The sequence below is a fragment of the Lineus longissimus genome, chromosome 17 (genome assembly GCF_910592395.1).
Source record: "Lineus longissimus chromosome 17, tnLinLong1.2, whole genome shotgun sequence".
In the NCBI taxonomy this organism is placed as follows: domain Eukaryota; kingdom Metazoa; phylum Nemertea; class Pilidiophora; order Heteronemertea; family Lineidae; genus Lineus; species Lineus longissimus.
Window position 1 is genome coordinate 9,500,050 of NC_088324.1, and position 26,106 is coordinate 9,526,155.

The 26,106-nt window shown below is 41.7% G+C and overlaps 2 protein-coding genes and 1 long non-coding RNA gene across 4 annotated transcripts; 2 read left to right on the forward strand and 1 right to left on the reverse strand.

The window, feature by feature from the left end:
• Positions 1–660: 660 nt before the first annotated feature.
• Positions 661–2,327, reverse strand: LOC135501129 (uncharacterized). The gene is made up of 3 exons (XR_010449563.1): positions 2,166–2,327; positions 1,575–1,642; positions 661–801 (listed from the first exon to the last, which is right to left on the reverse strand). It is a non-coding gene; the product is annotated as an uncharacterized LOC135501129 (long non-coding RNA).
• An 860-nt stretch (positions 2,328–3,187) lies between these two features.
• On the forward strand, positions 3,188–10,000 carry LOC135501450 (universal stress protein YxiE-like). Of its 2 annotated transcripts, none has more exons than XM_064793576.1 (5): positions 3,188–3,468; positions 7,615–7,703; positions 7,977–8,066; positions 8,620–8,726; positions 9,264–10,000. In XM_064793576.1, the coding sequence occupies exons 1-5, from the start codon at positions 3,401–3,403 to the stop codon at positions 9,474–9,476; spliced, it is 567 nt and encodes a 188-aa protein (XP_064649646.1). In that variant the 5' UTR covers positions 3,188–3,400; the 3' UTR covers positions 9,477–10,000. The 2 variants fall into 2 exon arrangements, with proteins under 2 accessions (XP_064649646.1, XP_064649647.1); XM_064793577.1 differs by lacking the exon at positions 3,188–3,468 and adding an exon at positions 5,421–5,716.
• A 464-nt stretch (positions 10,001–10,464) lies between these two features.
• LOC135501749 (uncharacterized) lies at positions 10,465–25,237 on the forward strand. The gene is made up of 15 exons (XM_064794025.1): positions 10,465–10,706; positions 15,002–15,250; positions 15,759–16,004; positions 17,717–17,819; positions 18,340–18,494; positions 18,818–19,066; positions 19,368–19,513; positions 19,798–19,906; positions 20,047–20,159; positions 20,369–20,603; positions 21,762–22,301; positions 22,595–22,730; positions 23,182–23,253; positions 23,744–23,791; positions 24,349–25,237. The coding sequence occupies exons 1-15, from the start codon at positions 10,646–10,648 to the stop codon at positions 24,467–24,469; spliced, it is 2,583 nt and encodes an 860-aa protein (XP_064650095.1). The 5' UTR covers positions 10,465–10,645; the 3' UTR covers positions 24,470–25,237.
• The last annotated feature ends 869 nt before the right edge of the window (positions 25,238–26,106 follow it).

Sequence of the window (26,106 nt, forward strand, 5' to 3'; positions counted from 1 at the left end):
ATGACTTCTTCAGCCTTCTAAAGGACAAGGACAACCTCGGATCAACGGATTTTTTCCAAAAAAAGGGGGACCCTCAGAATATAGGCTATCTCCAAAAACGTCAAAAAAAAACTCGAGCGTGACCTCGCTCCGTAACTTTGCAGAGGACAAAAGTTACGAGGGGAGGTCACGCACAATTTATTTTTCGAGTTTTGTGGACTTAGCTTATTTTTTAAAGGAAAAAAGAATGACTCAGCGATTTTGTACTTAGCGTATTTTTGAGAAAAAAAAGGATGACACAGCGATTTTGTACTTAGCGTATTTTTGAGAAAAAATCACAGAAAAAAGAATGACACAGCGATTTTGTACTTAGCGTATTTTTGAGAAAAAAGAATGACACAGCGATTTTGTACTTAGGGTATTTTTGAGGATTTCGCAGACAGAATGGAAACTATGCCAAGGAAACAAATTGATTTTGGACTTAGAAAACTTTCCAAGTAATGTCAGGTTTCTGTTTTCAAAACAATTGAGGATGCCACGGAAGAAGTTTCACTGGAGGAGGAAAATCTTTTCAATTCAATTAAAAAGATCAAGAAAAACATTTCAGAAAGCTGTGGAATGATTGTGCGCTCCCATCGTAACTTGGTGGACAATAAAAAGAAGCTTGTATAAGAATTAATAATTTTATTGATTAGTTCAAAAGATCATACAGATTAAATGAAGTTACAGATTAACTGAAGAACTGAAATCGAGTCGCCATCGTATGGAGAAGATCTGCGGAGAATGGGCTGGATAGAGCACGTGAACAAGTTCTTTGGCGTCCTAGAAAGATACAAAGAGAGACAATGTTTGATTATGAAAGACAATGTTTGATCATGAAAAATATCACAAGTAATATTTAGTACAGATTAGAGATGTGGCAAGTTTATACGCTTACGCCACACACAACCAACAAAATCGAAGCGACAAGGGACGAAGGGAGAATTGTCTTCGATTTTAATTCTTAGGACTCCTAACTATCACCAAAATTATTCAGTATATCATGAACATTAGAAGACAGGACAACAAGTAAATTGCTTGAATATGTGTGCATGTCATGGTAAACTCTAATTTTCTGTGAAAAGGGCATTTTCAAAATGACCGATATTTATTTTCACAAGCCATATATTCTCCAAACTCGACTCGAACATGCCTCAACCATAACTTTTAGTGATCTAATCTTTCCAATCGTTTTTGCCTAAACGAGGCCGATAAAATGTCATGTGTGCACGTGGAGTACAATTAGTATTTCTACGTTTAATATAATATCGAGATTGGTTGAGGAAGTTCAACAGTCAGCCATTTTCCTCAAGCAAGAATTGTGGGATAGGTCCGCTCAGGTATATGTTGGCCAATCAGAAGCCCTGTAACTCCATGGTCCATGCTGTTTGAATCGAACAAGCATAAAAGGGGTCTTCTGATTGGTCAATATCTGATCATGACAGGAAGTCCCAAAATCCTGTTTTAGACAGACGAGTTTACTGTAGTTTGAACAGAATTTCACAGTTTGTTTTCCTTGGCTGGACTAAAGGTTTTAGACCAACTAGTGTACTTACAATTATTTTCTTAGTTGAAATGAGAAGCGGCAGTCTGTACATGTATAGGGCATCAGGACGCAGGAGCTCTGCAAATAAAGAAAAGGATATGTAGATAAGCATTAATGTTTAATTTAGGGGCAGTATCATGATAATTCATGTACTTCTTGCAAATTACACTAGACAGCATCTCGTGGGGGGGGGGGGGGCGTAAAAGACACGTTCTGTCAAAAGAAATATCACAATATAGTGTAGTTGGTGGTCTTGCAAAGGTACGGCCTGTGCCGGCCAAGGGATAGCAACCTCCATGTTGTTGTGTTTTTTTTGGGGGGGGGGGTGGGGGGGGGGGGGGTAATTGTCTGTAAAATAAATGACTTCGTACGAGTCTGAACTTTGGTGGTTTGAAAACTCACGAAATGTCCATGCTGAAAGTGCAATGGGGACCATGCCAGCTTGAATACCGGTCCATCGCAATACAAAAGTATTGGGACGAACATATTTTTTACACTGGTCCGAAAGCAAACTATCTTCCCTACTAAAATCTCAAATATCTCGGCAATTACAGCCACTCCAGAAAAACAACTTGCACATTGTCATGGCCCAACAACTTACCATTTATTCTGCAATGATTTTGGGGCAGAAATTAGGCTTTTTATTCAAATAAATCGAAGTTTTTGGTGAGCGATTTCACAGACACTTCTTCAAGATGGCGGAAACCCTCCACGTGGAGCTCACCTTGTTGGCAGGTCACGAGACTCATTCTTTCATGCAGTCGTAATCTTATGACGTAATAAAATGCCCTACCTCAAAATCTAAGGAGAAGTTGACCAGAAATAGACCTACTCTGACAAACGGCCCGCATGATTTGTTTTGTGAAACCATTCGTCCAATTTGTTTACACCCCTCATTGTTCACGGTCTGAAAACCAAATCGATATGAAAAAGACTCGAGACAGTGACGCAAATCCGTGTAACGCTTTTTATGTTCCCGTTTACCCAGTGTTTCCCCACAATAGACGAACGGATTGTGTACCACTTGACGAGAAAAGAAAAGGCCCGGAACAGCGCTTGATGCGTGCCCTAGATAATAGACAGGTTTAGCAACCGTGATGACGCGAACGCCAAAGTAGCGAGAAATCGTTGATAAACTCAAGTCCTCTGTACCAGTGAGATCCATTGATGCTTTACTGAACAGACAAAGCATTCCGCAAGAAAAATGTGGGTGTACATGTGAACGCGATAATGTGCAGAGGTCGGCGATGTGCCAAAGCCAACTTTGCTGTGTGTGGGTACATTATAGGCAATCAAAAAGTAGGTCACCACATCAAAATCAAGATGGCTACAACCTTATATGTTGAGATCTTGTAAATGCACTTGTAGCGAAGGGGGGGGGGGGGGGGCTTGGCGCAACGCTTGTTTTCTTTGGGTTGTGTGATGTTTTTTTCCAGTTGTAGCCAACTAGTAACTAGAAATGAAATCACTTTTGGTAATTTTGTACCCTAATCTCCTTCCCCTCCCCGGATGAAACAGTTCGTGTTTCGCGGCTTTGCGATGCTCCCCCTGGAATACAGTCGCGATCCATCACAAGCTTCGATAGCGTTATATATACCATCTGACGCTTCCTCACGGTCTGCTAGACGCAGCGAGTACCATGGATCTACAATCTCGCGAGCAATTACGCTCGCCTCACGAGATTTTCTTGGATATTTTAAGTTGTTTATATAAACCGTTATAGCGGATTTTTACAGCAAACAAATCTTGGCGAATGATTAGAGTGTTTCTGTCGAAGCCGAGTGACTCTAAACCAGTGCCTGTTTTCGCAGAACCTTTCTACGGCTGGCTAACGCCATGGATGATAACGTGTTGACCGACGTCCGGGATCCGGTTGCTGTACCTGGTCAAAGACCCGTCTTGAAGTAAGTATGGTATGATAATTATCAGCAGCAAGTGTGCGAGCTTGGAGCCTTGTTATTTAACCTCGGTGATACGAATAGGTATACCACCGGTAAGACAAGAAAATAAAAAATACTGCAAGTTGCTGCGCGTTTTCTCTTCCGACTTTAACAATACCGGTTCGGTTGCATTAATGTTCAGGTAAAGTACTTTCGAGGACGAATATCCAAGCATGTAATCATTACCATGACTTAGACTGCTGAACTTGCTGAGAAGGAGATGTTTTCTAATTGTCTGCATCCTGGCGTTTTGAGATGTGGTTTATTTCATCTTAGATAAAGCATTTTCGGGTTCGTTTCACTTTGTACGGCGTATTTAGCATTTGCGCGCTACGCCACAGCATTTAGCCCTGGACGTATTTTCCAGATTAAGACAAAAAACCATGGAGACTCCAAACCAAGTTATTAAATGCAACTCTGATGCGTTGGTGAACCAGAGACACCGAACAAACCAACTGACCAAGGACAAACAAAGATTTAACATACATGGTCCAAAAATGGCTCTGTTATCCATTTCGTTTGCATGAACATTTAGCCATATGCAATTAAAACTGCACAAAAGTATGAAATTGTTGGGATTTTCATATCAATGCAAGTTTTCTCTCATAAAGTGGAAGCGCAATTTCACCATGCTAACCCTCTACTACACCGGTGGACTTCCCAGAAAGATTCGCATTGAAGTGATGCCTGATATACGCCGAGGAATACCGTCGACTGCGCAATCAAGAAGGTTACTAATTCCCGGTGGAGTCGCATTATAATCACTTTGATGATTTGTGGCTAGGAGCATGCCGCCTGATTATAGTGGTAAGGAGCGGCAGAATCTCGAATGTGACAGGCAATTGAAGCGCGAACGGAGGGAGATAAACAGCTTTCAACACCGCGGAGAACCGTCAACTTGGGATGATCAGAGTCTTTCAATAATCAAAGAATTTCTTCAAGTTGCAGTTGTGCGGAAATAACTTGGGTCAACGCGGGACCCGAGAGAGCTCTGTCCCAACGCGCGTGAGAGTGGTTCTGTGGCAAGTTTCAAGACAGGGCTGAAGACCCTGCTCTTAAGAGCACTTTTTGTGAAAGAGCTTGTGAGCAGGACACTTGGAATGGGCGACATACAAGACATTATTTTAGTACTACTACTGTTATTGGTCCAAACGAGGAAATAAATCTAAGCGCTGATATTATTTATAACAACAATGTCATCCGCTGTACTTTTCTGATAAGATACTCTTCGCCATGCTGTCGGATGAAACCATCACCATGTCAAATTGAGTTTCTGGATCAACGCACTGAATGGAATCTAATAGCCTAACTGATCCTGTTTCGATATCCAATGCCAACGAGAACTAATCCACTGATTCGACTATTTTTAAAGGCTTTGTTTGACATGCTGCCATGGTAACGCTACATGATATTGTGATATTGCACTGCACTGAATTCAGGCGATTTTGCTAGATTGTTTGGCGACTCGGTCAGAAAACGTAAATACTTTCTAGTCATTTCGCATTATCTAAGTCATCTTCTTCACTGAGCCCCCTGAGAAAATTCCTGGATCCGCCCCTGAGCTGATCAAACACATCCCGAAAACATCTCGTGCAACAGAGAAATTCATTGTCGTTACTACGAAAAAATGTATGGATGTCTTTCCAAGATTATTCAATCGACGTGATCAACGTTTCGTCCCAGAGAGATACATTGCATCGTGACAGCTACTGCCATCAGATTGGTTGTGACATGGACTCTACAGAGAGGCATATAAGAAATGTGCCTTCCCATATCAAATAAAACGGACCATTGAAAACTTCATGATAATTCGAAGGTTGTACGTTACCAAGTTCACTTGCCTCAAAACGGAAATCAAGATTTCCAAAGTTGCCTCAAAGCGGATATTAGTTTAACACACCGGAAGCGCCTGAGAATCCATGATTGCGACCGCCATTTCGAGCAGAGGTTGCTCGCGCTGACGAAGGGATCGGAATCTGCCGAGGTTTACAATAACACACGCTGACTGTGACAGCTAAAGCCAGGAAAATCGATTATCGCGAAGCTTGCGGCTGAAGCTCTTTCTCATATCTGATCCACAGCGGCCATGAATACATCAACCGCATGCAAAACGTGGAAGCAGTACATTCACAGCGCTAGGGAATAGACGAGCAGCAATTTTTTTCGATATCATTGGATCCAGTAAAGGATATTTGATCATATTTTATTAGGGGTAGGTATGATTTAGATTTACAAATATATATATTGTGTGGAGTTGAACATACGCAAAGCTACTATATGAGTTTATTCTGCAGAAAAAACAACCTCATTTTATGCTGCCTGATGCCGATAGCAGGAGACTGCGGAATTCTACATCAACGGTGTTTTAGACTATAGATGTTTTGATTAATGTATTTTGCTGGCATATCTGGTAGGCGTGAGCTAACTTGAAAGCACCCCTGGATCCGTGCCAGGCTTACTAAAGAGGTTGTGATCAGTGCCTTATCACAGATCCTTATACCAGAGTCTTTCAAATACGTAGTTGGTTGTATGTAGCCCGAGGCTACTGGTAGCACTTGTTTTAAAGGGACAACTTGGATATGTGATTTACCTGGCAAGGAGGATGCTTGCCACTATGCTTGCTACCCGATATTATTAAGCTTGTCAGAGAGTCCCTCGAGGGGAGATTAAATGAGCGATGACATGATGACCAGCGCCAGGAATTCGGCTTGCTTCGCGGCAACCATAAGTGCTCCGTGTTCGATCTCCCAGCGAATTGCATGTAGTTTGTAAATGAAACATGTTCATGACAAATTGATTGATATCGAGATATCAAGTTCTTGATATAGACTGCCATACGACATCATCGCGGAGAATCAATAGCCGACGATTGGTGCTTCAGGCAGATCGATCTAATAATCAGTCACATTGAGGTGTAGCCATCAATGGAGACGTAAATGGTGGACACTGGCAAAACAACTGTGAGGAGTGCATTTTATTTAACACTTTCAAATAGGGACGATACTCAAATATGCCCCCCCCCCCCCGCGCCATTTGCCCACTTTTACCCATCAGTTTAACAGCGTGCTATATGAATCTTGGCAGTTTGTCTACCGTGGTTCAACCCTGACAGAGAATGGTACATGTTTCAAGAAGGTGAAGATACGCATACGCATTCCGAAAGCTGCTGCGGCCCTGGCAAGATTGAAGAGGATAAGGCGTGACCGTAACATCTCCATGTCATCAAAAAGCTCCGCTGGTGATCTAAGAGTTCCTGTACGCAGAAGAAACTGACAGTGAACGCTAATATCGATAAACGCATCAATGCTTTCGAGCTCAATTGCTACACGGGCATACTCAACAAACGCTGCACGTCGCACAGCACCAATGTCAAGGTGAGGTGCTGTTTGTCCAGCACATAGGATCGGTCATCACGAGATAGCCTCCTGATTACTTCATACCGAGGAATCGATGTAGCTAACTGTGTTTCGCCGCGTGACAAGAGCGAGGGTACCGAACATCATCCTGCAGAGCTCACAGTGAAAGGCAAACAGAAACGAAGTCGACCAAATTGCAAAGAGGATCGCTTTGGACTAATTTTGGTGGCCATAAAATGCCAAACAAGAATACTGAAAAGTCAAATTCAGAAAAATGTGCATTGGACAAAACAGTGATCACTCGTTTGTAGTTGTTTACCAAACATATCGAGATATTTGACGAAGTTGAAGCCCGACCTTCACCCCTAATTGCGCCATAACCGAATTCCAGGCAGTCTACAAGTACTAGGCATCCGGAATGATCAAATCGACGCGTTGATGAGGGTTATCTAGCCTTCATCATTAGATAGTCGCATCACATTCAGACGTTTGAGTTGTCATGGTTGCTCAGTAGATAGGATCGATGTCCAAATGACATACGTGTTTATCTCACTGCTGAGGTATCCTTCTTCCACTGGAGTATTTTCCCGTTGTCGGCGCCGCGGTAGAACTATGTTTGCCGCCCCCAACGGTATCTTGGTACATTGGGGGAGTAAGTATGTATCGAGTGAAATGGCATGATATTGTCAGGATGCTTTTTAGGCTCCTTGTGGCAATCACTGACCTAACATTCGAACACCTTGTATATTTGCAGAGCAAACAGGGTAACGCAAACTATGGGAGACAGACGACTTGTGCTTGTTGCCGTCGACTCAAGCGCGCAGGCAGAAAGAGCGTTCCAGTGTAAGTCCATGACTACATATGTTTATACTAAAAAGTAACCAGTTTTGTGAAGAAGGGCAGAATATTGGGAAAAGTCCTAATCTGTTCATTAAAAATTTGGAAAATGGAAAATGGAACTTGAATTTTGAACTCTTCAATATTTTGTGTAAATATGTACTGACTGTCAGAGCAACTGATAATTTCAGAGCGACTAATGATCTGATATGTTTGTCTAATGCATGCAGACAGCATCATATGAATAGTCATTAACTACATAGTGTTTTTGTATTCCAGTTTATATCGACAATCTTCACCGGCCAGAGAATGATATATTGTTCTACCATGTAGCCGAGAAGCCAAATCTGCCAACGGTTTCATTAAAAGGTGTGTAGAATAATGAAGTTTTCGTCTCATCTACATGTGCCTTTCGAATGGAACATTCCAAAGGTTCATCGGTGTGCCCCAAATATCTTACTGGCATCAGAGTCTTTAGACTTTGCTCAGTTACTCATATTTGCACAGAGCAATAAATAGATAGGCCGGGTCTTTTTGGCAAGCCGCTCGCCGAACAGGCATCTTTTTTTGTCCTGTTTGGAGAGCCGCTTGCCAAACAGCACTAAAAAGCCACCCTGTTCGGCCAGCCGGGCTTGCCAAACAGGTAAAAAATCTACCCTGTTTGGCGAGCTGGAGACTTTACTTTAATATTAATGAGTTCGGCTCTCCATTCAGGACAAGAAAAAGCCGCTGTTTGGTAAGCCGGGCTTGCCAAGTAGTCACTTCCAAATAGATATAATCATTTTCTTATACCACATACTTTAAACAACATGTACGCCATCAAATGATCATACTGATATCAACTAGCTGCTCAGGCGCTTTTAATTGCTCAACGGCAATAATTGTATATGATAAGGATTTTCTAATGTCACATATCTTTAAGATCCCATGTCATTTCCGGCGGACGACTGGCACAAAGAACTCACGAAACGAAACGAAGACGTCAATGCCTTAGAGGGTAAATACGAAATCTTGAGAACTAGTAAACAGGTACGTCATAGCAATTAATATATTGAAGGAAAAGTCAGGCTTTACTACACGCAGGAGTAAGGGGCGATTATCTAGCTCGGCTACTGGGTGTGCCCTTTTCAAGAAAAAACATAAAGCATACGTTTTATCAAAAATTGATTCTTGGCTTTATAGATTAAATTGAAATTTATTGGTTCTGAGAATTATATTCTCAAAAAACTTTATAGTGTTCTTCATTTCGCTGAAAAACCTCGACGGGTGCTTATAAAGGTTTCCTTAAAACCTTCTTTCAAAAGCTCAATAAGCTTTCTGAGGATACATATAAACGAACGAGGCACTATGGTTGCAACCCTTTTAATGTTGAATCGTGGAGTAGGTAAAACAAAATAACTGCCGATGTTGGCAGTCAAATATCGACTGCACCATTCAGAGATTCTAGTTTTTTTCACTTCTTCGTCATAACAAATATTGAAATATCGAGTGGCGAAGTATATTGAAAACCACTTGTTATACCAGGATGCGACTGCGCAGGATTCTAATGATATTTTCTCTCCGCAGATGAAGGGAGAGTTCCTGACCGTGTACGAGGACAGGTCGAACCCAGGAGAAGCGATCGTGTCCGCCGCGGAGGGGAAAAATGCAGCCATGATAGTGGTCGGCACCCGAGGCCTCGGAACACTCCGCCGCACTATTTTAGGCAGCGTTTCGGACTATGTCGTCCACCATGCAAAGTGTACTGTCATAATATGCCCGCCTGGGAAGACCGATTAGTTCTAAATTGATGTTAGCTTCTAGCTTCTGTATTTTTCTTTTTGAATGTATATATGTTGGTATGATTTCGGATGAAGAACACTAGCTATAGTGAAGCCATCTTTTGCAGGCAGTGAAACTATTCCGCAAAAGAACACAACAACGCAAGAACAATTAGCAAATATTTCAATAAGATACATGTATTTAAAAGCTAGTTGACGTTTCCCGTCAAGTGGGATCAGCAAAATTTCAAAGAATGACTTCCTGTGTAGCTATGCACAGCTTGATCATGTGATCCAATGTACATGTAGCAGTGACAAAATTGCTCGTTTGCGCAGCGCTTTCGTTGTCAATTGTTGCTATTGTTAAGGGGGAAAAGAATCCTAAGTACTTACTGATCAGACAATTCTATGCTAACAGAAATCTCAAATTTTGATCGGATCTGGAAATGCAAATATTTATTGACTTTATAAAATCTTACCAAAATTACTTTCCATATATGTTTCACCGCATCAGCTCGAGAATAAAATGTAAAATGGCGTTCATACATGTGTTCTTTTCCCTTATTTTTGGCCAGCTATTGACAAGACGTATTTATCTGAAAATACCCCCCAAAATGCACCTTTAATGTATATCACGTTTTCTATTCGCCTTGCCGCCACATCCGCCAACGGGTCGAGATGGAATGAATCGGCGACGTAAATCCGGTGGTATTCCAGCATGGAGTGTGACTGGCGTAAATCGACACAGACCTAACATGCCTTTAACGACCATGTAAAAAAGACATAAAGTTTTCAATATAAAACAGATTAAGGCACGCGTTCCCGACGCTTACCGATAGCGGCAATTAGTGTCGGTATTGGCCCCGGCTATCGGCCATTTTAGGCCTACCGACGCGCATTTGATACTGCCCCTATCGGCAAGCGCTGGACCGAACGTGATCAAATCGCATCCTGGATTCTGGCCGGGGTTTGACCTAGTTCAAGCGTTCACTGTAGGCCTACTCCTACGCTTCAAAGCAAGCACATTGCTTGAACAGCTCTGATGGATGGATGAATGTATCTAGCTCAAACGCCAGATCATACACGTTATACCTGAGACCACAGACTGATTTCGGCGCGAGTGGTCACAACATGGATACCGCATTAAACGGATAATTTCTCTGCCGATATATTGAAAAGATATTTACGATGGCTGCTTCTAAAACGTTCCTTATTACACTTCTGTGCGGTTTATTTTCCTGCTTATCGGGTAAGTGAATTTGAGTCTTATCAGGAATCTTTTTAGCCTTATTCGAATTTGATAGAAAGATATCTCTGTCAAAATGTGGATCGGATATAGAATTTTGAAATTTTAGAATTTCAGAAAGGCATTGCAACAAGACTGTAAGAATGATTTCAGAAGAGGCTATCAATTAAGCAGTATCAGTATTTTCAAGGTTAACTATTAATGCCTATCGGTCGGTAATTGGTAACCGAATATCGTTCTTGACGGCGATTATCTGATATAATTTACAACTGTTGCGATCCTAAGCATTGAAACGATTTTACTTAAAAAAACCTCGCGACGGTTTGTTTTTTTTTAGATCTAAAAAATATACTTGTCTTTGTTTTCCTCAGTTCGTAACACAGAAAAAAGGACACAATTAAACAGAATAGAGCAGATGTTTTTCATTTGCTGTAGCCTACAAACTGAGTTAGATGTAGCCTATTTGTTATTTCTGAGCTTACAAAGGTATTTGACTGGCTGCTGAGGTATTCATGTTGGTGTTTAACTATCTTAACCTGAGGTTTAACATCCTACTGGTACAGAAGTCACATAGTAACAATGAATGGATGGCAAATGTTGTTGAAAAAACCTTTAAACCAAATCGTGGTCGTGATGGGAGGCATGATTCTGTTTCTGTGTTTGCAAGAGCAAGCACATTGCTGTTTTCCCCGTGTGTTTTTTCCTATTAAAGTGATGTAATCCTGCCTTTTTCAATGTTCATTTTTGTGGTTAGAGAAGGTGCTGTATCCTGACTTCCTGTTCCTTAACTGCATGTAAAGCACATGAGAGCCTACAGATTGTTTCCTGACATACGGGAGAGATCGTTTAACTTCAGCACATGAGAGCCTGTACAGAATGGTCCTATAAAATGAGAGCATGTAAATATTGTTTAGGCCGGGTCTATTTGGCAAGCCGCTCGCCGAACAGGCATCTTTTTTTGTCCTGTCTGGAGAGCCGCTTGCCAAACAGCACTAAAAAGCCACCCTGTTCGGCCAGCCGGGCTTGCCAAACAGGTAAAAAATCTACCCTGTTTGGCGAGCTGGAGACTTTACTTTAATATTAATGAGTTCGGCTCTCCATTCAGGACAAGAAAAAGTCGCTGTTTGGTAAGCCGGGCTTGCCAAGTAGTCACTTCCTATTGTTTAACTTCAGCACAAGGGAGCCTGACGTACTGATTGTTCCTTTAACTAGGAGAGCCTATAAAGATAGTTATTTTAACTGAAACACAGGGAATCATGTTCAAGTTGTTCTTTGAGCTTACGCACATGAGAGTCTGTACGGATTGTTCTTTTAGCATAAGCACGGGAGAGCCTGCATAAATTCTTCCTACTAGCATATACCCATGGAGCGGGCAAAGTTGAAATGTAATATACATTAGTTAAATGGGCACGATGATTGAGCTACATTAAATTTCTAACGTTACTGAAGTTTTATTAAAGGTTAAACACGAAATTAACAGCATTTAGGGACTTATTGCTGATGCTATCTACATGCAACCCCCAATAGATTGATTGGAGTACGCTATTTTGCACAATGCATTGAGACCAGTGACAGCAGGTCCTGTTCCAAATAAGACCCTCACATATTAGGCATATCACCTACCCACTCCCGTACCCAATGCCACTGTCGGACCAAAGCCAGGCGCATGGAGAGATGCAGAACGCAATTCAAACTGACAACATCAGTCAGTAAAGAATAAAACAAAGAGCAAGCGCTGGCCACTGTACATATTTTGTCCATCCTGGCATAACTGTTTATTGATACCCTGACTGCATGTTCCGGTAGGCCACTCTGCAGAATTTGCCTTATCACTCAGGTCAGTGTTTCTCGAATAGAACTAAAATAGAACAGGTTAATCATTAATCTCCCTGCTAATACCCTGCACCATGGACCAGGTTGTATAGTACTACATACGTGCTGGAAGCTAATACTGATGTGGCAGGGAGAATATGCGTGAAGTTTGTGTATGCTTTTGAGAATGAGCGGAGCTCTCCAGTCGACGTGCTCTCTGAAAAGTTCTTATTTATTCCAAAACCACCAAGATATTCGACGTATGACACCCTCAGTGACACTCTTACTTATGATCCACACCTACGAAACCAAAAGTTGCAAGAATTCGACGCATTTTCGAGGCCCAATTTTGAAACAAAAATCGCCTCCTATTTAGCGGCCACAACGCGCATTATAGTATAGATAACCTAAGCCATTACATATTGTTTCGTTACCCCACTCATAACCGTTGGATGAATTCGATATGACAGAATCCATTTACATCAACCGAGTAAATGTGTTTTATGTCTTTACTCTGGTGCACATCTTATAACTGACACCTCAGCTTCCGAGCTGAGTCAATCTAGACATAACTGTGTCGCCCTTTGAACTCCGGTTGCACCACGACAGTGATGGCATTGTTGTAATATAGGCCGATATAAATTCAACTTTTTCTAGACCCGTTAAGCAAAAGAAGTGAAGTACACTATAAGCATACATTCTGGATACACATCAACTGCACTCATGGATACCCCTCTACTATAGTTAGTAAGTTAATTGATATCAAAATCATTTATTGGCATTTGCACAAGCATTGAGGTTTGACTTTTTATAAAACGTGTAGAGACAGCATCGTGGGGGTAGAGCGTAGCCTTAGCCATCAGCAGATCGAAGGACCAAAGGAATAATCGTTTAATGGACAGCTGAAATAGACAACGCCAAATTCAGTTAACGCCAGCGTTAGTGACAAACACTTGTTTTGCACAACCAGCCCCTGGGGAAAAGTCATAAAAGCAATAACTGACGTTCCAATTTCGTTGGTCCTGGATGCTGCGAGTCATGTTATCGCCAACTGAGAGAAAGTTCTAGAATCATGTTTCTCACTCTTGCTACAGGCAAGCTCAATAGAATGTAAATACTATAGAAAGGTAAGCTGCTATAGTGGTGGCCTATACACCTTTGATATGTGAATGATGTCGAGGGATTTGTTGTGAAATATGCTACCTGATGTTAGAAGTTAAGGAAGATGCAGACACGATGTACGCTTCGTCTTTCATAGGCTGATGTCTTTAACGGGAACATATTGCGCTCAAACCCAGCTGAGGAAAGGGGCAAGGTCGGGAGCAAGGTGCATCACTCAAACAGGAAAATCTCGCGTCGGCAGAAAGGGTCCAGGATGAAAATTGCGTTCACACAAAACCCTCTTGATATTAGACTGGGCGGGACGTATACGCCTGTCAAACGTTAGGTGCCATTATGCTCACTGTTCTGTCTATTATATTGACCAACAATCCTTACACCTGCAAAAGTAGGACATTTAGGTGCCATTATGCTCACTGTTCTGTCTATATATTGACCAACAATCCTTACACCTGCAAAAGTAGGACATTTAGGTGCCATTATGCTCATTGTTCTGTCTATATATTGACCAACAATCCTTACACCTGCAAAAGTAGGACATTTAGGTGCCATTATGCTCACTGTTCTGTCTATATATTGACCAACATTCCTTACACCTGCAAAAAGTAGGACATTTCGAGAACTTTCATATTTTGACCTCTTCGTCGTTCGTCAGTGCGGATTACTCGGACTTCCAGCTTCTGTTCCTGCGATCCGATATTCACTTGCACCACTAGAATCAGTTGTAACGAATCAATCTGCTTTTCGGTCCAAATCATTCTTTCTCATGCACATTATTCGCCAAAGTTCCGGTGTAAAGTGCACAGAAAGAGGCACACAAAAGCAAACGCTATAAATTTCAAACGAGCGATCTTTTTAATATCACTCGTGTTGGCCTATACAAGTGAGAATGAAAAACTAGGAAAAACTAGTTCAGGCATTTCCTCTTAAATTTAATTATGCAAAACATTTGAGACTCAACAAGGATAATTAAATTTGACTTGTTTCCAAAAATAACAAAGACTTTTTAATGTGAATTTATTAACATCATTAGTAAAAGACGGGGTCATATTCCTATGCATGCTGATCATAGTCACGGGTACATCCAGTCGAGCATTGTCCGAAATCTTAAATGCCAACTGAGTCATGAGTTACCCTTCGCATCTCCGCAGCAGTATATAATGGCTGTGAACTCCCGAAAACCAAAAGCGCCCCCCCCCCCGAATCAGGGCAGCTCAGGGACCCCTTACACGCTACACCCCGCATGCATCTCCCAAGCACCACCACCCCCTCCGACGCCCGTATCCCCACGACGATGTTCGTTGAGCAGTGCATAGAAACAGCTGCGGTAATTTTCTCTTCAAAGTGGCACTTCTTCCGTTTTGCAGCCTGGGACCGCTCAACATTCCGAAGCCTCTTTGAGAAGGAGCCCAACATGTATCTCCTCAGTAGCAACAGTCCTCCTCACGAGGACGTAGATCTCGAACAGTGCGCAAAACTCTGCGTCAAAGAAACCATGTTTGATTGCAAATCGTTTGATTACATTGTTACCATCAGAAGATGCGTCCTCCATGCTTTAGGAGAAGGAGACCCCGCAGAAACGCTGCAGTTTGATAACAAGTTTGACCATATTTCTCGTAAGTACTAGGTTTGATGCTGTTGATGAGATGCAAATGATAACCTTCGCCCCCAAAAATGCCAAAAAGGTTAAAGAGAACTTGTATTGGCTGGAAAACTAGGCAAATTGGGAAACTAAGGCCAGAGTGCCGGGATTTTGCAAAGTTATAAGACTCATTCTTAAAGAATATGGTATACATGTATATGATGGAAGTGGCAATCGATGTGCGATATCAATGATAACATGAAATTTGGAATGAAACACCTGTACTGACTTTGGGGTTATAATGCCCGTTACACCTATGGGACAGAGGTACTCAGGGAAAACCGATTGTTACCCATTGCAAATAGATATCCAATGGATGACTTCAATGGACATAAACGACTTTTGGCTCAATGGCCATGGGACAGTAATTTCGAGTCTCAACTTGATCTTTTAAGTGTCTTCAGCGCTTTGAGAATGGTGTACATTAAAGCGCTGTATAAGAACGTTGAAAAAAGAATTTATTGAATTTTTTTCCACTTCAGGTGGTGGATCCCTACTGATGAAGCTACCGAATACACGCCTGTACTCCGTCGGGTTGGGCTATCAGAACCACACCTACCACAACGTCACATTGGAGCAGTGCACAGAGTTGTGTGTTTCCATACGGAAATTCAAATGCCTTTCCTTCGATCTTTCAAAGGTTGGCGGCATGTGTATTCTGCACTCTGGGACAGTCCGCCATCCCACGGAGCGGCTCGTGAAATCCAAGGGGACTGACCATTATAAAAGTAGGTACAATGAAAAAAAATCATTTTGATATAAATATTTAGTTAGACATTTAGCATTATTGAGTTTACAAAAGCGTCATGACTTCTTGTTACTAAGTTCATCCGCTAGGCGTTTTTCTTTGATCTCACCGCATTCTCGGGTAATTTATGGAAGATACATGAAGCCATTTTTATCATCCTTAATAAAATGCATTGACGTACATGTACTTCGTACAACACTTTGTTGTTCGTAGCTACTTGGAAGGCTTGCGAAAACCATAAATTTAGCTCTCGTTATGAAGGTAGATGTTGCCTTCGATTTTGAAAGATCATTTTCATTTATTTTTTCAGCTGGGCAATGTGTTACTCCCAGTGCCATAGGTGTCTATGTCATGAAATAATTGTTAATGTACCGATGAACATGATGAAGTACATGTATGGCGTGCAGCCCCAGTTGTTCATATACTAAAACTAATAGTAAAATTACTTCATCCTTGAAAAGCAAACCCGCAAGCAAGCAGTTTCGCCTTTTCATACTACTCGCGTATGGTGTATTTAGTTCATTACACTTGGAATGCAGTTAAAATAATTACCGGAACACGAACTAGGCTACCTGACAGCTTCGTTAACCTCTCGCAATCGCCGGGCCTTTAAAAATGAAGATGCTAACAATTAAAAGATATCTCGTATATCTCGTAGCGTCAGACTCTTCAGCAGAAAATGAATACCTGTTCAGAGAGTTCCTTATTGTAAGGCTATTATTATTAAACCAAGAACGAAAAGTAGAGGTTTTATCCAAACCTTAGGTTTTTTATCGAACCGAAAAACCTCCTCGTGGTGCATATTATATTTGTGTTGGTCGAAAAATCTTTAAAGATTTTTCAAAATCTCAAAAAGGCTTTATTTCTAAGGGTGTATTCTAAGATGGAAAGGCAACGGTCAACATCTAACTTACAACAGCCCGCCTTCCAAAGTGCATTTTTAATTAGTATTTTTGTTAATCGGCGTTGTGCACGATTCTCGGAAAGATATTATTGTAATTTGAACAATTAATTACGAGGTTCGTAAAGTAAAGTCCGACATATTTTAGGTCAATGGAACTTCAACCGTATAATTTAGATGATACTTGGCTTAAGGGATATGTAATTATAAATAAGTGTGTATGATTGTAGCCAATTAACTTTAAAAGTACTGATTGTATCTGCAATGTAAGCAGTTGATCGTTAAAGCCAATGAAAATAATTTACGGATGTTAAATATTGACCAAAGGTTTGCTACTTCATAAAATCTGGCCACAAAGTAGGGCATTTTGCCTGTTCTTGACATACGACATCGCACTTGTCGGCTTAAACGGGGCAAACCTCACAGAGAGGGAGTGAAAGTAACTTATACATGAACACTTGGGTGAAAGAGATGAGAATGATGGCGTGCTTTCGCCACAAATGTGCTTGTCAGGCCGTAAAGATGACAGCCGTTTGTCACCTCATCTCCACCCTCTCCAGCAATACTGACCACGAACCTTCGCTGCCGTTGCAATCGCAGGCGCAAAATTTTAAATCAACAGTATTCTTTTTCAGCGCCTTTTCCGCCAGCTTCTTTCCTTTCTTTCCAATCAACGTGCCATCCAACTTCGAAAACGAATATATCGCTCCCTTTTTTGCAGCTTGTCAACCCACAGAAGTATTTAGAGTACAACAAAAATGAAAACAAATACACTAAAATGTCTTTTGCAGCGGCTTACCATCGCCTGTTCCGCCAGCTGCCCTTTCATTCTATCAACGTACCATACAACCATAAACACGAATATATCGCTTCGCTAGAGGAATGTGCCAGAAGGTAAGACAGAAGCCTAATACGCCGAAGAATGATAATGATGAACTGATAATTAAATGTAGTCCCAATTACACAATGCAGTACATGTACATTTTGCAGTCAATAATTAGGCGAAAAGGCTGCAATGTACATGCACTGCGTAATGCATTGGCTTATGGTTGGAGCCTACTCAAACACAAAAACAAGCTTAAGCAGCATTTTGGGGCGCAAATTTTGAAGTGAAAGGGCAATTCAAATATAAACGCTGCCTTAGCGCATCAGCTGTGGATAGTCCCCTTTAACATAGCTCTTATACGAAAAAAGGATAATGGACCACTTCAAAGCAGTACCACCTGATAACAGTTAATTGCTTATTTGCACAGAATGATCACAGTAATCAAGAATACTTCTTAAACATCCTGCCAAAAGAACGGATTTTCTAATGGCAGTTCATGCGACTAGATAGAGAGGTATAGCAAACTTCCGAAGCTGACCGGACACTTGCAATATCGTATTACCTAACGTTTCTCTTGACTATTTTCAGATGCATTTTGGAAATCAAATTTAAATGCAGGTCATTAGTTTACAAGGAACTTACCGGTAACTGCCTCCTATCGGAACATAGCTCTCATACGGACGTGGGGGGAGCCAACTTGCGCACGCACACGGAGGATGCAAATTATTTTGAAAGGATACCAGGTATTTTTAACATTAAAGACTGATATTTCCCGTTTTGCAAATCTCCTTCCAATCAATCTTCTACCGATGCAAGGTTCTTGTTATTGTAGTTCCTCTTTTTATCATGGAGGAGCAGCTTTCTTCGTATTTGGTAAGAACTTTCCGCGATCCAAAAATTTCAACCGTATCCAGGAGAGTATTTATAGTACGACCCCCTCACAACCGAAGAGCCTTATTCTGGTTCATTCACCATCGAATGTAAAAAGTTAACTTCATATTCAATGTAAATATTTATGCATAACGTAAAATATGTAGTGACTGGCACAAGTTCTGGTTAATTTCAGATGGGGCACTTGAATCCTTCGTTAACTTCGGCCTTGGCAACATCATGACCCAGTCATCGGGGAACATGCTCTTGGCGCAGTCGCCCGGCGAATGTGCAAAGAGATGCCTGGCAGTCCCCACGACACAATGCGCAAGCTTCGACTACCAAACACTTACTAAGTCCTGCTTTCTAAGCAAGTACACGGCAGGGAGTGTCAGGGGCTTGGCGCTCACGCAGAGGGACCAGACAATACACTACGAACGAATAGGTACGTTTTGACGTATATTTGCGTTAGTCTCCGAGGAACAGGTCACAGGTTGACGTATTTTAACGTTCTCATAAGGACAGGAATTGCAAGGTTGGTTACAAGAAGGTTGGACACATGCTGCTCTTGTATAACACATACACCATCGCATATAATTAGCTCAAGGAATTGATACAGAACTGGCGGTATATATCGGTTGTCTCACGCCAAATCCTCGTAGAGTGGAACCGAGGACCAAAACCGAGGCGGAGTCAACGCGGGCATAACACTTTTTAGTGCTATAGTATTAACACTTTAACTTCAGATGAGAATCTATCCTACTTCTACACGACTCCATACGCCATTGTGCCGGGAGCTAATCTCCGAACTTTCCATGGTATCAGTCCCGAAAGGTGCGCGAGATACTGCATTGAGGAGGAGATCTTTGTTTGTCGGTCGTTTGATTATAGGGTAAGACTGATATTTCCTTCCATCAGCTCAAGATACCTGCTTGCCTTGCCCCGATTTCTTGGGTAAATCGAGATGAATTTTAGGCGCTTGACAAAAAGTGTACGATCAAGGACAAGCAATGATAATGTTTACCAAGTAAACGATGGCCTCCTTCAAAAAATAGGTCGCCACCGACCACAACAAATGGGATTTAGCTGGAAAGATTGCAATGTTGTTCGGCCAACAGCTCGCATTTGCAGACATTCTTAGTATTAACTGAACTAAGATGGAGGTTTTTCTTGCAGATTATGGACGCCGCCTGCCTTCTCAGTACGAAAACTGGAAGCGACGTGGGAGGATTGTACAAGCAGCCGTCAGTTCAGCTGCACTACTTCGAGATGAAACCCATACTCGGTGAGCAGAAATCGATAGATTTTATCCGTAAATACCTCGCCCCCCCCCCCCCCCTCTGCATTTATATTTTCCTGGACCTTCAGTAATTACGAATGGCGTACCCCTTCAAGGATAAACCATTTCACGTACGGGTATTTCAGATTGTGGTGGTGTGTTTACTGATACTGCGGGTGACTTCGCCTCAATGAACTGGCCCAGAGACTACGATTCCAACATCAACTGTACCTGGATGATCAAGGCACCCAGGAACAAAGTAAGAAATAACATAGAGAGGCTAAGCTATTTTACCCTTACTCTTACGTGATGTTTACTCATCGCCGCAGAAAGCTACCATTTGATGCTCATTTGATGCTCGCGAATATTTTGTTGGTTTACACAGAATCTTTCAATAGAATTTTATTGAAAAAGGGAGCGAAGTATTGCCTCTGCATGTATGATTGACTCCTTCTGTTCCTATTTCAGGTCATCCACCTCAGATTCACTCATTTTGATCTCGTATCAGAATCGAGCTGTTCGCAAAATGGCGACCGTCTCGAGGTCACGGAAATTACCGAAGGTGGCGTTCGGCGCGGCTCGACCACCAAGTGTCTTCCGTCGACCACGAAGAATTGGGTTTCTCAATATAACGTTATAAACGTCACGTTTGTCACTGATAATCATCTATCAGCGCAGGGATTCAGGGTGTTCTATTCCATGGGTAGGTGAAACTAGCCTCCATGTCAACTTCTATGTCACGTGAGCATAGATCTATCCTGGCCGAATTATCTAGGGAGGTTTCGCGATTCTCACGAACGATGCTAACGCGAATAACGAAGGTCTGACGTCATCAATTCCTGCGCCAATTTCAGGACTCGACCCTCGCAAAGTGGCTTTCGTACTGTGTGTGGTCGTTTTTTGGGTTGCAAAACTTGCCTTTTACACTAATTCATGTCAAATTTGTAAGATGGGGCTTTGAAAACGCTTCGTTCAAAACGGAAATGTCACTTTTATTGAGTAAATAGTCGAGAAAAATATCAGTTTCTTGACAATTTAACGATAGACAGCTGTACTTGTATGACTCAACCATCCGTCAACCGACCAGTCTTTGTATGCATTTTTATGAGGTTAACCCAATGACAACGATTTAATGTTGGAGTATATTTTGTTTTACCTCTTCCCCTAGAGCCCCAGGACTAGGCTAATAAGCGTAGTTCTGGAGCTCTAGGACGCCAACGATTTAGGCCTATCGTTGGCGGGTTATCCCTATTATTGTAAACAAATAAAACTCCCACAGGTTTCCAACTAAAACTAAAACATTCCTCCCCACCGTTATTGTTCTTGTTGCCATATTTTTCCTTGACCCACATTTACATTATAGAATACCATACACCAACGTCTTGAAAGAGTCGTTCAGCTCAAAGTGCAATGGAATAGAAATCTCACCTTTTTATTATGATGACATTTGCATTAGTTTTTACCGGATGTGGAATGCAATGTCAATTGAATAATTACCTACGTGATTGTTATTACATTTTCTATCTTGGTGACTCATCCCAGTCGCAAAAAAAACAATGTCTTACTGTTTTCAGGTTTTTTTAAGTGTTATTGTTTAAAAGAAATCCGGATGCGATGGACCATTAGGAAAGGTTAAGAGATTGTACCAGATATGCATCTGTACATCTTTGCAAAATTCCGACCCAGATTACGGAACGTTTTTGTTTTTAGCATCAGCGCTGTATTGCGGGTTGGACGTAACTACATTGTATTCTTATTCTCACCACTTAAAATTAGTGAGGGACGCCCTGAAAGGGTATATCAGCCTAACTTAAAGATCTACAATCCGTATTCTCACTAAACTTTAGTGACTTTATTCCAGAATGGCCTTGCACAGGTGCTATCTTCACGGAAAAGAATGGCGAATTCGCTTCCCCAAAATGGCCAGAGAACTACCCCAGCAAGACGAAGTGTAACTACCTCATTGTCGCCCCAGCAGGCCACACCATCCGGCTAAACTTCACACATTTCGACTTGGATTCTCACCTTCTGTCCGGAAACTGCATTGCGCAGGCGGACCACGTATCAGTGATGAACGGAAGAAATGAATACGCGCCTATGATTGGCCGATACTGTGACAGCCAATTGCCCCCATCGATGCTAGAATCGAAAGCCAACTTCATGTACATTGAATTCTGGTCAGACGGCGAAGTGGTAAAATCTGGATTCCACGCGAAGTACGAAGTTATCGAAAAGGGTACTTCCATTGGTAATACTGCTAGCAAATATGAAACCACAACTCGGAAAGGAAAAGGGAAAACAATCAAGAAGGGCGATTTGAAGGCGGAAGACTACACGGCACTGCTGGGAACTGGGTCGCCGAATGTCACGGTGACGTATGTACTGGCAAATTCCACAGGAGGTAGGTATACTTGGCTTCTTGATTCGTTTGAGATCATGTAAAATAATTATAAAAGCCCCTCTCCTCCGATCTTACGATTGCAGATTTTTACAGGATTGGATCGGTTGGAATGGTTGTTGTAACAAGAAAGCTAACCAGCTTCATGATTTTAATAAGACCACAGGGAAGGACACGTGGTGTTGATGGTTGTTCTGTCCCGAGAGTACCCTAAACTGTAACGCGGTATCATCGCCAGGTTTAGCTGACCGATGCTGTCTCGCACATGATAGTGATTCCGTTGCATTCCGTTTCAGACGACTCGGATGGAAATGGTATCCTGACCTACATCGTAAAGAAGCAGACAGCCCTGGTCGCGGCAATAGTGCTGGCCGTTATTGTTCTGGCGGGGCTTCTGACTGCTGGGGTTATTGTCTGTAGGCGGTCACGAGCGTAAGTTCTTGCATTACACGGGATGTCCTAGCCAATTATGAACATGCAAATGGCACCCCAAGAGGCCTCTTCAAAATGGCACCCCATACCATTATTCACGAGGACGACCTGTATATCAGACAAACAGCTTCATTTAAGCAGGCACAAAACAGCGGGCACTCAAGATCTCTAGACTGGAGCCTGGAGCTGGTTTGCATCATACAATCGGGGATGAAATGAGAAAAATTGCTACATCTGTAAATGATTAGTTCTTACATAAATCGAATAGCACAGCAAAATCTGTCAAAATATCAAATTTAGTTTTCTCAGAATTTAGAGTAAGTTATATGGAGGTCACAAAATACTTAAAATACTTCGTTGTTCTGGTCAGAATGTGCAACTTTATCTCTAAAGTCTATATTATAATTATGCCCGGAGAGAGAGTCATAGGTCTGTTTGATTTCATTTTCAGGTCTATGACTATGCGTCAAAACGAACGGGGGTACCTCCTTCACGACAACCTCTCCGTCTCCGCGAGAGTCAGGTAAGGTGATACACTATCCACGACTTTCCTGGAGCAAATTGCCCGCAGCTAGTATCCTTAGCGTTCTAATATGTGGCTTTATGATACGCCCGGTGTAACATCTGTGGTTGTTCCCCATGTGTCAGTGTTTCCAAACAATAGGCAGCTAGAGAGAGCACGACTTTTCAATAGGGGGGATACACAGAAAAACTTGTCAATCTATTTTTGAGCGTTCCCAAACAATGAGGAGAAACACTCACACACGGGAAACACTCACATATATTACACCGGCCCTGACTCCTAACGACTTAATCCATTCGGACTGCCAATTATCCTCTTCTTTTCCTACTATACATGTAATGTACATGTCCATGATAAAAAATTGATGCTGAGATATTAGCAGCGAATTTGCTGACGACTTTTGTGTCTCTACAGGAATAGCTTTAAGTTTCTAACATCATCAGTTATTGAAGAGTGCTATTGATACTCACTGCCATATTTTCTTCTCCAGCTCAATGGATCTGACTGATGGACATACAACAGAACCTCACTACGAAAGGTTTGTAGCAAATATATATCCACGCCAGACTTGTTTGATGATCGTCAGCTGGTTTAAGTCACAGGAGAAAACAACTTCTCTTGACGTCATATCGAAAGAAATGTTGGCCATACCTTCGAACGTTATAGCATTCCGCGATAATGACGTCACTGCAGCTGCTGCCCTCTATTTCCCCATCGCTGAATTACAGGCAATGTCGGACAAACATGCGGTTTCGTAATGGATTCAGGCTTTCTAACTAGGGCAGTGAGATTCAATCTGGCACATGTCCGAGTGTTGGAAATACTACATAATTGTTCTGAATATTTCTCTCTCTGACTCTATGGTATCATTTATGCTAAAAACAATGCAGGGTCAAAGATAATTGACTTTGAAATAAGCTCAAATGCGTAGAAATAAGTGTCGATGTCTGACTGTCACGTGACTAAAACGTCATCAATATCTTATTCAAATGACCTTGTGAGCTATAAATAGTAACTTCGCGGAATGCTATTGTGGCTTTACCAACGTTAAAGCATATATAATGGCCTTCTTATTGGTCTTCCGTTACTTTTCAGCGTCGACGAGCACACGCTCTTCATCAACACATTGAATACCACAGGAGCCTTACAGAATCCGACCTATGACCGTACGAGTCCGGAACTGCCGCCGCGGCCACAGCCAGACGTTGTCAGTTGAGCGAGCAACTCGAAGCAACCGTTCAAATCTTGACGCGATCTTTAACGCAGGAATACTAAACAAGACTGATTTCAATGTATTCAAAGAGAAGCAGGCCTTCCTCGCATACCAGGGGTTTTTAAGATACTCCGCCTTTCAATATTTGTACAATGTATATACATGTAATGCCGAAAGAAACCTGAATCACAGCATGTCCATGGACTTTCCTGCTACATTCTTCCTTTACGGAAAGAAAGGCCATGAGACTTACCTGATCGGGGGATGATTCCCTAATTGTACGCTTTGCACCGCTCAGTGCTTGTACAAAGTGCTGTTGAGCTACTTACCAGTGTTTGAGAGTCGCTTTTGGAAATACTTACATGCATGTTGCACTTTTAAGGCAGGGCAGCTAGTACGTCACGTTATGTCCAATAGTTAAATTTACGCTGTAATATCCTGTCAGGAGGAATTGCGGCCCTGTTGGAAGCTCTCTTAAAAAAACAACATTTTAGAAGCCATGGCTGTCCCTTTAAAACCTCAAAGGGATTTTCATTTCGCTGCAAAATCTCTACAGTTAGTGTATTATTTCTATATAAGTGATGGCCGAAAAGCCAATGATTTTTCTAAATCTCAAAAAACTATTTTTGAGAGTGTTGTATATAAAAAAATATGCATCCATTTATTCATGACTAATACACGTTATCAAAATATGTAAATTTGTACAGATTTTATAAAACATATTGCACATTGTATCTCTGTAAATAAATTTGAAGACCACATTATGATAAATCGTAAGTCTTCTCAATTCTTTAAGACCAACTCTAAGTCTTGGCCGCGAGGAAATTCTATGTTTCCTTATGTAGTCATCAGGTGGTCAAGCACTCATTTTTAATCATCGCACGTCGCCACAACACAAATCTCTCCTCGACGGGTACGTCCTCTAGTCGACATTCCAATCTTATTTCGTGTGAAGTTCATGAAGGTGTCTGCCTACTGACAGTTTGAAAGAATCAGGTGACTGGTTGGACACGCCCCTTTGGCACCTCGCGCATTGTGCGCTTGATGACCCGGCCCGCGGTCGCCGCACTGGGAGGCACTCTGTCCCGTGACTCGGGCCACAATATTAACCCGTCACCTCAAGAAGTGAATGACTTGCGGTATCTTTGAAGCTTTATCAGAGTCACGAATATCACAGCTTGGTGTCTCTATCCAGTCAAACCACAACTATCAATTTGGAATGTTTCATAAAAATGAACAAACGCCATTCGCGTTGATCCGACAATTGTTACGAGTTGGCACTTTTCCCTATTATTCGATTTTATTCATCAAATATCTTGTTTTTCTTTTCGATTCAAAATGCTTTAACGCCTTTCTTTACAATTGGGACAAAACGGACAGCACGTTCAGGACACCCAAACAGAAGTTGGACGAGACATTTCTGAAAATGTGCCAACTATTTCTTCAACCATTCATAAGCTGCAGCCAGAATACAAATTATTTGTTGATAGTCGTATGCAAATCATTAACTTTTGCTAAAGTGCATCGTCCGATATTTGACGAGGAATCTCGCGAAGAAGTTATGTCAAAGTCCTAATTGTTTACTTCATATCTGCGTCATATCATTTTGGTTGAAACTCAAAATCATTCATTTTGTGGTA

What these genes read in the sequence shown, in the direction of transcription:
- LOC135501450 (XM_064793576.1), top strand. Translation starts at nt 3,401, where the DNA reads ATGGATGATAACGTGTTGACCGACGTCCGGGATCCGGTTGCTGTACCT. An exon ending in GGCAGAAAGAGCGTTCCAGT is followed by an intron (nt 7,704 to 7,976) that starts GTAAGTCCATGA and finishes TTTGTATTCCAG; the next exon opens with TTTATATCGACAATCTTCAC. An exon ending in GCCAACGGTTTCATTAAAAG is followed by an intron (nt 8,067 to 8,619) that starts GTGTGTAGAATA and finishes CATATCTTTAAG; the next exon opens with ATCCCATGTCATTTCCGGCG.
- LOC135501749 (XM_064794025.1), top strand. Translation starts at nt 10,646, where the DNA reads ATGGCTGCTTCTAAAACGTTCCTTATTACACTTCTGTGCGGTTTATTT. An exon ending in GTCGGTCGTTTGATTATAGG is followed by an intron (nt 19,514 to 19,797) that starts GTAAGACTGATA and finishes TTTTTCTTGCAG; the next exon opens with ATTATGGACGCCGCCTGCCT. An exon ending in TCAAGGCACCCAGGAACAAA is followed by an intron (nt 20,160 to 20,368) that starts GTAAGAAATAAC and finishes TTCCTATTTCAG; the next exon opens with GTCATCCACCTCAGATTCAC.